The sequence below is a fragment of the Syngnathus scovelli genome, chromosome 13 (genome assembly GCF_024217435.2).
Source record: "Syngnathus scovelli strain Florida chromosome 13, RoL_Ssco_1.2, whole genome shotgun sequence".
Classification (NCBI taxonomy): Eukaryota; Metazoa; Chordata; class Actinopteri; order Syngnathiformes; family Syngnathidae; genus Syngnathus; species Syngnathus scovelli.
The window spans coordinates 1,773,801-1,788,149 of NC_090859.1; the positions used below are offsets into that span (position 1 = coordinate 1,773,801).

At 45.6% G+C, this 14,349-nt stretch overlaps 1 protein-coding gene across 10 annotated transcripts in view; it reads left to right on the forward strand.

Annotated features, from left to right (window-relative positions):
• dennd1a (DENN/MADD domain containing 1A) overlaps positions 1 to 14,349 on the forward strand; it is a 147,529-nt gene that overhangs the window by 82,236 nt on the left and 50,944 nt on the right. For 8 of the 10 annotated variants that reach the window (XM_049738648.2, XM_049738645.2, XM_049738649.2 and 5 more), the window contains 3 exons: positions 1,098 to 1,253; positions 10,575 to 10,676; positions 11,493 to 11,580. In XM_049738648.2, the coding sequence (XP_049594605.1) occupies positions 1,098 to 1,253; positions 10,575 to 10,676; positions 11,493 to 11,580 (346 nt within the window). The remainder of the gene's footprint in view (positions 1 to 1,097; positions 1,254 to 10,574; positions 10,677 to 11,492; positions 11,581 to 14,349) is intronic. The other 2 variants (XM_049738647.2, XM_049738654.2) reach the window with 2 other exon arrangements.

Consider the following 14,349-nt stretch of genomic DNA (forward strand, 5'->3'; position numbering starts at 1 on the left):
ATAAAAAATAAATATAGAAAGAAATCACATACGCTTAACTGCATCATGTTTACACTAATCAGCCTTGAGAGGTTCTTAGAGCTTAATGGGAGTGCACCTGTGGTAAATTCCGTTGATTGTAGGAGTACTAGTAGTAGTAGTAGTAGTGGTAATGGTGATAGTAGCACAAGTAGTATTACTAGGAGTACCGTATTTTCCACACCATAAGGCGCTTCGGGTTAAAAGGCTCTTCTGCACTTAATCCACAGACCGCATTATAGGGCGCATGCATGTCATGACTTGCGGTAAAAAAAAGAAAAGTCATAGAAACAACACGTGAGTGAGTTGAGGTTGTATAAGTTCAATTGTACTTTATTGTACTCACATTATTGTTAATCAATTTTCATAGGCAAATTAATCAAAGTCCTCATCTTCTGTATCCGAATTAAACAGTTGGGCAAGTTCGCCGTTAAACATGCCACATTCCCTCTCGTCATTGTCTCGTTGTCCTCTGATTGGTTCATCGGGTCTACATATTACGCCTGTATATTACGGAAGCCACACAAAACAACTTCGGTCCACACAAAAGGCTTTTAAAGTGCACCATATGATGTGGAAAATACGGTAGTAATAGCAGTTGTAGTAGTGGTAGTAGAAACAGTAGTAGTAGTAGTAGTCGACGCAGCAGTAGAAATGGTAGTCGTCATCGTCGTAGAAGTAGTAGAGAAGCAGTCAAAGTAGTAGTAGTCATAGAAGCAGTCGTAGTAGTAATAGAAGCAGTAGTAGGAGTAATAGTAGTAATAGATGTAGAAGCAGCAGTCGCAGTGATAGTCATCGTCATAGTAGTATTATAGTAGCTTCTCATGATACTGAATATTAATTAGGTAGGAAAAATAGAAGACTAAAAACTATTAACTAATCCGGTTTTTAAAATTATTATAGTAAAATTCCAATAGAAAATTAATCTCCACTCACTCTTAATCAGAAGCTTTAGATGAGTTTGTTTAAAACATTCCACTGTGTACCTTAGAGTAGAAAATGTGAATGTAATGTTTTTAGTAGCTGATGATCACATAAATTTGATGTATTTATTTTTTGTTCCACTGTTGTTCCATTAGGTTTCATCTCTAAAAAGTCGGCTGAGGAAGTTTTCAACAACACCAGGTGATGGTGTGGCCCGTGCCTTCCTCAAGAGTCAAGCAGCTTTGTTTGGCAGCTACAGAAATGCTCTTCAGATTGAGTTGGTCAGTGAATTACTCAATTTAACATTGCAGGTAACATTGAAGTCAAGAAGCCACAGTTTTTCTGTGAGATTGATTTTGTACTGTTGGATGACACCACCTCAAGTTAGCATACACGATCAGCTGCCCCCTTCCTCTCCTATTTTTAGAATTGTAACATTGGCAGGCTACTTCATAAGTGTGTGGACTGCAGGAGTAAAGTACCGGCTTTTTGACTCCACGCGCGGGCACGAGCTTCGGCAGGGTAGAAAAAGCGGTCTGGCGCTGTACACTTTCCTGAACCCAGAGACTCAATCAGATCGGATCAAATTCAACTCACTTTTTGAGTGTGTTTTTTTATTGTGTTGGTGTGAATACCTTCCTTAATCAGAAGAAAAACGATCACGCATTGAGTAATTTGGGCATAGGTGGTGTTAACTTTATGGCAAGGAATGCGACTGGTGCACTCCCCACTAGGGAGTAGATTCCATCAATAGTTCTTTTCGTCCCCAAATCAAAAAATGTTGCTGCAAATTTTTACCATCCGTCATGTTGGCATTTTGACCCATTTCATTCACACTAGTACCCAGGTGCTGCTATCCTCTTACAATCTTAAATACGTACAAGAGAAAATTGCTTGAATCGTCTTTTTCTTGAAAGTATTGAAACAAAAACATGACTATGGTCCAGATTGTGCAAACACAATCTGCTGGAGGTGCCATATAGTGGTAGGAAATAAAGGATGTACAAATTAAGTGCAAAACATTTAAAGTAACATCATATTTGTTTTAACTAACCTTTAATTTATAGTTAATGTATTACAGTAATACCTCGTTTATCGCGGATAATTGGTTCAAAAACCCACCCGCGATAAGTGAAATCCACGAAGTAGGGTCAACCTCTCATCCGTACATTTTTTGTGTCAATGTATATGAAACCATTTAAGTGCATATTTTATTATTAGAACATTAAGTAATTGTTTCAAACATGTAAATAATACATTAATAGTATAAATAACATACAGAAAAGTTTGTATAAATATTGCGAATGTAAATATTATACATGTGTGCGTGTAACATGTTGACAAGAAGTACTGGGCAGGCTAACGAGTTAGCGGAGAGATGCTAATTCGCGATCGTGCTAACACGCGAAAACGGAATGTACGGAACGAAAAGGAATGTAAACGAATTGATATTGATATTTATATTGACAATATAAATATTATACGTGTGCGTGTAATATGTTAAGTTAAAGTCCCAATGATCGTCACACACACATCTTGGGTGTGGTGAAATTTGTCCTCTGCATTTAACCCATCCCCGTGTGATTTTGATCCATCCCCTGGGGGAGAGGGGAGCAGTGAGCAGCATCGGTGCCGCGCTCGGGAATCATTTGGTGATCTAACCCCCCAATTCCAACCCTTAATGCTGAGTGCCAAGCAGGGAGGCAATGGGTCCCATTTTTATAGTCTTTGGTATGACCCGGCCAGGGTTTGAACCCACAACCTTCCAGTCTCAGGGTGGACACTCTACCACTAGACCACTGAGCTGGAGCTAACAAGTGTTAACAAGAAGTACTGGGCAGGCTAACAAGTTAGCGGAAATATGCTAATTCGCAATCGTGCTAACACACGAAAACGGACCTCTAAAGGAATGTAAACGAACATTTGGAGCAATACTACATTGTCCTAAAGGTTAGACACGTGATCGTTCATTTTTCTTGTTAGGAGACCCATTTACATCGTCAATGACTGCTGTAACTGTAACAGACATACTGTATATACGCGAAACAGGAAGTGATATCGCCTAAAAACGACCTTCAAAATAAAGCACCCTATCTCAAATCAAAGCATGGCTCAATAACATAAATAACATGGAGAATTCTCAACACATACTCTAAATGTGTTTTTAGAACAACTTTTATTATTATAATTTTTTTTATAACAAGGTACAAGTGTACATACTGTAAATATGTTTTAGAACTCTTTTATTATAATATTTTTTCTATAACAAGGTACCACACTGTAAATATGTTTTTAGAACTCTTATTATTATAACACATTTTTATAAAAAAGTACAAGTGTACGCTCCAATTGTGTGGGCACTCCCTGCCTTCTGCTTGCGTGAGGGCATATTTTGTGCCATGATTCCTCAATTTAAAAGATTTATTTTGAATTTAAATTTTTTTTTAATTTGGAAAAAAAATCAGCGATGTAGTTAAACCGCGAGAAACGAACCGCGATGTAGCGAGGGATTACCTTGTTGTTGCCGTTTGACAAGAAAGGGCTCGTGGGGATGCTCATCACGTGACAAGTGTTTACATCGAGTGTCTATTGCGCTTTCATCGCATTTTGATAACGCACGCACCGTGTGACCATTTGTTGCCCCCTGCCTATTTGAGCCTCATTGACAGTGTGTTAAGAAGGGTTTTTTTTTTTTAAGTCTAAGAAGAGAAAACCTGGCATTCTTGAAGTGAACTGCCGTTCAAAACCGTTCATTGGCCCCAGAAGGAACACGTTCACAAAACATTCAGGAAGTGAAAATGCGCTATGTTAGGGGTCACCAACCTTTCTTAAACTGAGAGCTACTTCCTGGGTACTGATTAAGGCAAAGGGCTACCAGTTTGACACACACTTCTGAAATAGCCAATTTGCTCAATTTGGCTTTCACAATGTATTGTTATTGTCATTTCCAGTTCACATGTAAGTGTGATTTTAACAAGAATAGCAAAAATACAGTCAAACCTTGGTTTTTGACCACAATCCGTTCCAGAAGGTGGTTCGAGAAACGAATCGGTCGCATTCCGAATAATGGGAAAAAATGTAATCCTTTTCAAGACATGCCTCTTATAAGCATTTTTTCATTTGCGCACATTTGTCCGCAGCGCACTGCCGACCGCGCAACCGTAGCGCGTCGCCCACCGCGCAACTGCACCGCGCTGGTCAAATTATTGTGACAGAGCCGTCACTGAAATTTAGAATATATTTTTAAAGTCCTGATGTATTTTCCAAAAATTAAGTGGACCTAAGTGCGCAGGGAGCTTAATTTTGTCTGATCGCGCAACTGCAGCGCACCGCCGAACGCGCAACAGTAGCGCGTCTCTGACCGCGCAAGTGCACCACGCTGGTCGCATTATTGTGACGGAGCCGTCGCTAAAATTTAGAAAATATTTTTAAGGTCTTGATGTACATTCCAAAATTTAAGTGGACCTCAGTGCGCAGGGAGCTTAATTTGGTCTGATCGCGCAACCCCAGCGCGCCGGGCACTCACTGTCGCATTGCTTTAAGAGCGTCTTTGTGTTTTAGGATGGCTTTACTGCTCCCAATTGCTTTCTTTGGAGGCATGATTAGAGGTTAATACAATCCTCAAAGTACCGAAAATACAATAACAACGGAGTCAGTCGGCATCCGGGCCACGCGGTCGGGTTTTCTCGGGTCCTCCCGGCTCATCTCGCTAGGTTCGACCTCCGAATTTTGTTCAACAAACGAAGCAAAAAAATATAGAATTTTTTGTTCGAATTCCGATTTGTTCGAGAACCAGGACGTTGGAAAACCGAGGTTTGACTGTAAAATAAATAGATGCAGCTCACTGACAAGTGCCGCTATTTGAGCTAATTTTAGAACAGTCCTGCGGGCGACTCATGCGGTCCTCACGGGCGACCTGGTGCCCGTGGGCACCGTGTTGGTGACCCCTGCGCTACGTCCAGTTCACATTCGTCCAAATTAGTTCATGAACTTTCGTTCATCGAATGCGTTCAGGGACAATACTACCTGGCACCTTCTGGCCACTGGTACATGCATCAAATGTACCGTATTTTCCGCACCATAAGGCGCACTTAAAAGCCTTTTCTCAAAAAACAAAGGTGCGCCTTTTAATAAAGTGCGTCTTTTGTGTGGACCTAATGACGAAATCTGTAAAGTTGTTTTGTGTGCCTTCCGTAATATAATATAATATAATATAATATAATATAATATAATATAATATAATATAATATAATATAATATAATATAATATAATTTATTATAATATAATATAATATAATATAATATAATATAATATAATAATACACTGGCGTAATATGTAAACCCGCTGAACATATCAGAGGACATTCTGTTTTACATAGATCGAGGCAGAAAACCAATTAGAGGATTGTACGTAACACGGAGTGTAGGTATCTTTTGTGTGGACCTAATGACGAAATCTGTAAAGTTGTTTTGTGTGCCTTCCGTAATATAATATAATATAATATAATATAATATAATTTATTATAATATAATATAATATAATATAATATAATATAATATAATATAATATAATATAATACACTGGCGTAATATGTAAACCCGCTGAACATATCAGAGGACATTCTGTTTTACATGGATCGAGGCAGAAAACCAATTAGAGGATTGTACGTAACACGGAGTGTAGGTCCGTGAGTCGTCACCTTATCGTGGTGCAGGGGTTTGCGTGCCCTTATGATCCTAGGAGCCATGTTGTCGGGGGCTTCATGCCCCTGGTAGGGTCACCCATGGCAAACGGGTCCTAGGTGAGGGGCCAGACAAAGCACGGCTCACAGAAGCCCCTTATGACGATTGAAATAAATGGACTTCGTTTTCCCTCGCCCGGACGCGGGTCACCGGGGCCTCCCTCTGGAGCCAGGCCTGGAGGCGGGGCTCGAAGGCGAGCGTCTGGTGGCCGGGCCTTCGCCCATGGGGCCCGGCCGGGCATAGCCCGAAAAGGAAACGTGGGTCCCCCTTCCCATGGGCTCACCACTTGTGGGAGGGGCCAAAGGGGTCGGGTGCAATGTGTGCTGGGCGGCAGCCAAAGGCAGGGACCTTGGCGGTCTGATCCCCGGCTGCAGAAGCTGGCTCTTGGGACATGGAATGTCACCTCTCTGGCTGGAAAGGAGCCCGAGCTGGTGTGCGAGGCAGAAAAATTCCGACTAGATATAGTCGGACTAGCCTCCACGCACAGTTTGGGTTCCGGTACAAGACCTCTCGAGAGGGGCTGGACTCTCTTCCACTCTGGAGTTGCCCACGGTGAGAGGCGTCGAGCAGGTGTGGGTATACTTATTGCCCCCCGGCTGGGCGCCTGCACATTGGGGTTCACCCCGGTGAACGAGAGGGTAGCCTCCCTCCGCCTTCGAGTGGGGGGACGGGTCCTGACTGTTGTTTGTGTCTATGCACCAAACAGCAGCTCAGAGTACCCACCCTTCTTGGGGTCCCTGGAGGAAGTGCTGGAGAGCGCTCCTTCTGGGGACTCCATCGTTCTACTGGGTGACTTCAATGCTCACGTGGGCAATGACAGTGAGACCTGGAAGGGCGTGATTGGGAGGAACGGCCCCCCCGATCTGAACCCGAGCGGTGTTCTATTGTTGGACTTCTGTGCTCGACATGGATTTTCAATAATGAACACCATGTTCAAGCATAAGGGTGTCCATGTGTGCACTTGGCACCAGGACACCCTAGGCCGCAGTTCGATGATCGACTTTGTAGTCGTGTCATCGGATTTGCGGCCGCATGTTTTGGACACTCGGGTGAAGAGAGGGGCGGAGCTGTCAACTGATCACCACCTGGTGGTGGGTTGGCTCCGATGGTGGGGGAAGATGCCGGTCCGACCTGGCAGACCCAAACGCTCTGTGAGGGTCTGCTGGGAACGTCTGGCAGAATCTCCTGTCAGGAAGAGCTTCAACTCCCACCTCCGGCAGAGCTTTTCCCACGTCCCGGGGGAGGCGGGGGACATTGAGTCTGAGTGGACCATGTTCCGCGCCTCCATTGTTGAGGCGGCCGACCGGAGCTGTGGCCGTAAGGTCGTTGGTGCCTGTCGTGGCGGCAATCCCCAAACCCGCTAGTGGACACCGGCGGTAAGGGATGCCGTCAAGCTGAAGAAGGAGTCCTATCGGGCCGTTTTGGCCTGCGGGACTCCGGAGGCAGCCGACAGGTACCGGATGGCCAAGCGGAACGCGGCTTCGGCGGTTGCTGGGGCAAAAACCCGGGCGTGGGAGGAGTTTGGTGAGGCCATGGAGAATGACTTTCGGACGGCTTCGAGGAAATTCTGGTCCACCATCCGGCGTCTCAGGAGGGGGAAGCAGTGCAACGTCAACACTGTTTACAGTGGGGATGGCGTGCTGCTGACCTCGACTCGGGACGTTGTGAGTCGGTGGGGAGAATACTTCGAAGACCTCCTCAATTCCACCCACACGCCTTCCATTGAGGAAGCAGGGCCTGGAGACTCTGAGGCGGATTCTCCAATCTCTGGGGTCGAAGTCACTGAGGTTAAAAAACTCCTCGGTGGCAAGGCCCCGGGGGTGGATGAGATCCGCCCGGTGTTCTTAAAGGCTCTGGATGTTGTAGGGCTGTCATGGCTGACACGCCTCTACAACGTTGCGTGGACATCGGGGACAGTGCCTCTGGATTGGCAGACTGGGGTGGTGGTTCCCCTCTTTAAGAAGGGGGACCGGAGGGTGTGTTCCAATTACAGGGGAATCACACTCCTCAGCCTCCCTGGTAAGGTCTATTCAGGGGTGCTGGAGAGGAGGGTCCGTCGGGAGGTCGAACCTCGGATTCAGGAGGAACAGTGTGGCTTTCGTCCTGGCCGTGAAACAGTGGACCAGCTCTACACCCTCGGCAGGATCCTCGAGGGTGCATGGGAGTTCGCCCAACCAGTCCACATGTGTTTTGTGGACTTGGAGAAGGCGTTCGACCGTGTCCCTCGGGAGGTTCTGTGGAGGGTGCTTCGGGAGTACGGGGTGCCGAGCCAACTGATAAGGGCGGTTCGGTCCCTGTATCACCGATGCCAGAATCTGGTCCGCATTTCAGGCAGTAAGTCGGATTCGTTCCCAGTGAGGGTTGGACTCCGCCAAGGCTGCCCTTTGTCACCGATTCTGTTCATAATTTTTATGGACAGAATTTCTAGGCGCAGCCGAGGCGTTGAGGGGGTCCGGTTTGGGGACCTCAGCATCGCGTCTCTGCTTTTTGCAGATGACGTGGTGCTGTTGGCTTCTTCAGGCCGTGATCTCCAGCTCTCGCTGGAACGGTTCGCAGCCGAGTGTGAAGCGGTCGGGATGAGGGTCAGCACCTCCAAATCCGAGTCCATGGTCCTCGATCGGAAAAGGGTGGAATGCCCTCTCCGGATTGGGGATGAGATCCTGCCCCAAGTGGAGGAGTTCAAGTATCTTGGAGTCTTGTTCACGAGTGAGGGGAGGATGGAGCGCGAGATCGACAGGCGGATCGGTGCAGCGTCGGCAGTAATGCGGACCCTGTACCGGTCCGTTGTGGTGAAGAGAGAGCTGAGCCAAAAGGCAAAGCTCTCACTTTACCGGTCGATTTACGCTCCTACCCTCACCTATGGTCATGAGCTATGGGTCGTGACCGAAAGAACGAGATCCCGGATACAAGAGGCCGAAATGAGTTTTCTCCGCAGGATGTCCGGGCTCTCCCTTAGCGATAGGGTGAGGAGCTCGGTCATCCGGGAGAGACTCGGAGTAGAGTCGCTACTCCTCCACGTTGAGAGGAGCCAGATGAGGTGGCTCGGGCATCTTATCAGGATGCCTCCTGGACGCCTCCCTGGGGAGGTGTTCCGGGCATGTCCCACCGGTAGGAGACCCCGGGGACGACCCAGGACGCGCTGGAGAGACTATGTCTCTCAGCTGGCCTGGGAACGCCTTGGGATCCCCCGGGATGAGCTGGATGAAGTGGCTGGGGAGAGGGAAGTCTGGGAGTCCCTCCTAAAGCTGCTGCCCCCGCGACCCGACCCCGGATAAGCGGAAGAAGATGGATGGATGGATGGACGGAGTGTAGGTACCTCCGTCGACATTCATAAATAAATACTATCGTTCGTACAAAGCAAACAGCAATTGGACCCTCTAAAATGACATCAACATAGAGACATGCTTACGAGGCACAGCTCAAGCTTTCTGGATCATTGCCGAAAATTAACGTGACAACGACGAGACAATGACAAGAGGGAATTTGTCATGTTTAATGGCGAAATTGCCCATCTGTTTAATTTAAATTCAGGAGATAAGGAATTTGATGGATTTGTGTATTAATATCGATTAACAATCTGAGTACAATACAGTACATCATTAAATAGTAGAATAAAATACAACTGAAGTCACTGAGTGCAAAGTGAGCTGGGCGGCGGCCAAAGGCCTTGGCGGTCCGATCCCTGGCTATAGACGCTGGCTCTTCGGACATGGAATGTCATCTCTCTGGCAGGAAAGGAGCTCGAGCTAGTGTGTGAGGCAGAAAAGTTCAGACTAGACATAGTCGAACTTGCCTCCACATACAGTTTGGGTTCTGGTACTCTTGAGAGGGGCTGGACTCTCTTCCACTCTGGATTTGCCCACGGTGCGAGGCGCCAAACAGGTGTGAGCATACTTATTGCCCCCTGGCTGGGCGCCTGCACATTGGGGTTCACCCCGGTGAACGAGAGGGTAGCCTCCCTCCGCCTTCGGGTGGGGGGACGGCCCTGACTGTTGTTTGTGTCTATGCACCAAACGGCAGCTCAGAGTACCCACCCTTCTTGGGGTCCCTGGAGGAAGTGCTGGAGAGCGCTCCTTCTGGGGACTCCATCGTTCTGCTGGGTGACTTCAATGCTCACGTGGGCAATGACAGCAAGATCTGGAAAGATGTGATTGGGAGGAACGGCCCGGTCCCCCTGATCAGAACCCGAGTGGTGTTCTATGACTTGGACTTCAGTGCTTGACATGAATTGGCCATAATGAACACCATGTTCAAGCATAAGGGTGTCCATGTGTGCACTTGGCACCAGGACACCCTAGGCCGCAGTTCGATGATCGACTTTGTAGTCGTGTCATCGGATTTGCGGCCGCATGTTTTGGACACTTGGGTGAAGAGAGGAGCTGTGGCCATAAGGTGGTTGGTGCCTGTCGTGGCGGCATTCCCTAAACCCGCTGATGAACACCGGCGGTAAGGGATGCCGTCAAGCTGAAGAAGGAGTCTTATCGGGCTGTTTTGGCTTGTGGGACTCCGGAGGCAGCCGAAAGGTGGCCGGATGGCCAAGCGGAACGTAGCCTCGGTGGTAGCTGAGGCAAAAACCCGGGCGTGGGAGGAGTTCGGTGAGGCCATGGAGAATGACTTCCAGACAACTTCAAGGAAATTCTGGTCCACCATCCGGCATCTCAGGAGGGAGGGAGAAGCAGTGCACCATTAACACTGTTTACAGTGGAGACGGTGTGCTGCTGACCTCGACTCGGGATGCCGTGAGTCGGTGGGGAGAATACTTCGAAGACCTCAATTCCACAGCACCCCACTTTTGGGTCTTTACCTTCTAATTGAGAATCATTTGCCTACAACAATTTGGCTGGGTGTTTTCACGTTTTAAACTTTAAATTCAGTTTCTGAAATTTCAGGGTAAACCAATAACATTTAATGAAGAAACCTTTGTAAACCATCGATTGAGTGCTATGAGAGACTTCCTTCAGAATGCCATCCAGCTTCAACTTTTCAAACAGGTAATCTTCTGCATTCATATAAATTTTGTTTCTATGCTCTATTCTACCAAGAGAACAAACTCCCTAGCTAAAACACTTAAAACACACTACTTTAGATTTCAATTTGGGACATTTATTTTCATATATTACAGATGGATAGATGTATAATGTATAGACAGAGACAAATGATCCATCAATCGATAATTATTGGCAAGATGTTCTTTAACTTCAACTAAATAATATAGCACCCCAAAAAATCCACCCTTTAATTCAAGCGCATTTAGGGAAAAAAATCAAGAAGTAATTATTTTACTTCAAATGCTGTGTACCACAATTATTAGCATCGCTGTTAATACTGTGCACAAACTGCATTTCACAACAAACAGCAGGGAAAACATTATTACTCTATCATATTCTACATACTGTATATATTATTATTCTTATATAATTAAAAATATTTTAAAACCCATCTTAACCAGGGATGCCAATAATTATTGAGGGCATTGTGTGTGTACTGTGTACAATAGAACCTTGTTTTTGTGATTAATTTGTTCAAAAGTGTTCAAACTAATCCAGATCATCCAAAAACCAAAGCAATATTTCCCTGAATGGGTTACATGTCAGCATGACAATTACAGTATATGATCATAAAATAAATGATAAACGTCTGTCATTGCTTTTCAGGGACACTTTGTCAAGAAATGCTTACATTGTCAGAATTTTGTGGTTAATAAACCTGAGCATTATATTAGTTTATTTTTGAAGATGAATAGCACACATATGAGAAAAGTGTCGCAGTCAAGACCAAGGTAAAGTAAATTGTTTTTGCAACTACAGTTCATTGATGGCCGTTTGGAGATATTAAACTCTGGAGAAGGTTTCAGTGACATCTTTGAGGAGGAGATCAACAATGGCAGTTTTGCAGGTGAGCCAGTGTTGATGAATCATTATTATTATAAGGCCTGACCGATTTATTGGCCGGTCGATTAAGGGTGTATTCAGACCAGAAAAGTCCTTCAGTCCGTTTTTTTGGTCCGGACCAAAAGCGGACTTAATTTTTTTATGTTTGGTGCTGTTCCTATTGAGACAGTACATTTTGCAAGTACCGTATTTATTCTAATTATCGCCCATATTCTAATAATCGCCCAGTGTGTGTTAGCGATGACATAAATAAAAAACATTGATACCTCCAATGCCCATGCTGCCAAAAATTCCCCCCAAAACTTAAGTTTTCCTCCGCGACCACATGCCGACGTCATTGCGCAAGTTTAAATATGACTGACTTGGCAGCACGTTGAATGTCCCATTTAAATTGTTTTTCTCCATAAACTATGATACAATTACACTTGTCACTCCGCTACAATATCCTCACGCAATTACGTTATCGGGGCATGCGCTCGAACAAGACGATCGCGATAACATGACGTGTGCAACATGATGTGCGACGGTAACGTGTCGCATCGATGGAGCGTCAATTGATGTCCCCCGCTGTTAGAGGTAGATCAAAACAGCCGCTATTCTAGTGTTAAGAACACCAGTGAGATGCAGGTATCGCATACTACATAAGGAAAATACACATACACGTATTATCGCCCATTTCAGTGCCCTAGGCGAGCGGACAAAAAGTGTTCTCTATTAATCGCCCACCCCCCCTGTTGGACGTAAACCTTCTCTAATTATCGCCCTGGGCGATAATTAGAATAAATACGGTAAGTACAGTAATCCCTCGTTTTTTGCAGATAATTGGTTCCAGGACCACCTGCAATAGGTGAAAATCTGCGATGTAGAGAAAGTTACAATATCCATAAAAGACCTTTATGAATCTTTATTGTATTTTATTGTATTTTTAAACACTATTATATTGTATTATACTAGTATATTGTACTTTTAAATGTTTTTTTGTATTCTTAAACACTTTAGTAAACATTTTAAACTCAAACAGATTTTCATAAACATTCTTTATTTAAATAAATAGGGAAATAAAGAAAATAAATAAGAGTAAATATATACAACAACCACACAAGACTTTTATGAACCTTTATTGTAGTATTATACACTTTATTGTAAAATAATTATGGTATTTTTAAACACTTTTGTAAAATTTTTAAAGTCAAATTGACTAGCAGAAACATTCTTATTCATTTAAATATATATGAGTAAATATAATGCTACAATATACACACAAGACTTTTTGAAGTGTAAACGTGTCTGGCTCCTCTCTGCTCTTGCATGCTGGCCGACTGACGCGCCCCCGCGGCCCAGTGCGAGCGCATCCGCACAAGACCTTTATAATTTAATTTTTATACACTCTATTGTACTTTTAAATACGCTATTGTATTTTAAACACTTTTTAAAACATTTTAAAGTGTCACGGCTCCTCTCTGCTCTTGCGTGCTGGCCGGCTGATGCGCCCCCGCCGCCCAGCGCGGGCGCATCCGCACAAGACTTTTTTATAATTTCATTTTTAAACACTTTATTGTATTTTTAAACATTTGACATTTTAAAGTGTAAATCTGTCACGGCTCCTCTTTGCTCTTGCTGCTGGTGACCTGCTGACGCTTCCCGGCAGTCCAGCGCGAGGGCATCCACACATTGCTCAGAGCCACGCCCTGTGCTGAGTGCTCATTGGCGGCCGCTGTCCCAAATCCTGGACGACAGTGCGTTTTTTCTACGTGCGCGGTTATGCTCACTGCCGTTGTCCCAACTGTTTCTGCACGGCGGTGCACTTTTCCTTTGTGCGCGGCTATGTCACGTCTCCGCTCTCGCCCTGCTGGCCTATGGCATCGCGCACCCTCCTCGCTAGACCTCTGAGGCGCGCGTCGCCAATACAGAACTGCTAATCGTCTGTTTTGACACGCACACCTGCCACCTGATTCTCGTTTGCCTGAACCACTGTGTTTCGAGATGCCTGCACGACGCGAGCTCGCTGACCGTCTCGTCATTTTAAAATGTAAACGTGCAACGGCTCCGCTCTGTTCTCGCCGTACTGACCAGCTGTCGTGCCCCCACTGCCCAGCGTGAGAGCATCTGCACAAGACTTTTTAGAATTTTATGACGGGCAAATAGAAGGATCTGATTGGGAGTGACAAGCAGACACGCAGTTCTACTCCGCTTGGCAGTCGAGGAGCGGAGACATGATAGTATGTGTGTAATTGAAGTGCAAGTCGGAGGTGCTGCTGATATGTTGATGCAGACGGAGTGAATAAAGTGTGGGAGGCTGAAATAAAATGTTGCCGCAAAAAGCCACGACCATCGAGGAGTCGCTGATGGTGTAGGGGTCCACTTGCCTGTCTTGTTGCCTGGGTTGAGTGCTTCATTGTTTATGACGCTATGAATGTGTGCGTGTGTGTGTGTGTGGGGGGGGGGGGGGGGGGGGGTGTGCGTGTGTTTGCGTGTGTGACTAAAAAACAAATAAAAAATCTGCCATGCACTGAATCTATCTGCAATATGTGTTTAAAAAAATCCGCGAGAGAGCGAGGTCACGATAGGTGAAGCGCAAAGTAGCGAGGGATTACTGTATGCACATCCACGCTTGTGACGATCTGTGCTCCTATTGGACAGCAATGACCAGGGCGGCACACAGAGCACAGGCCCGGAAATGGAGGAAAACATGCGAGTTCTACGTGCTGCGTTCCTGCTTTGCATATTTGTGCTGTTGGTTCTGATCGTCACTGTTTGTATTCCCACCTGAAGC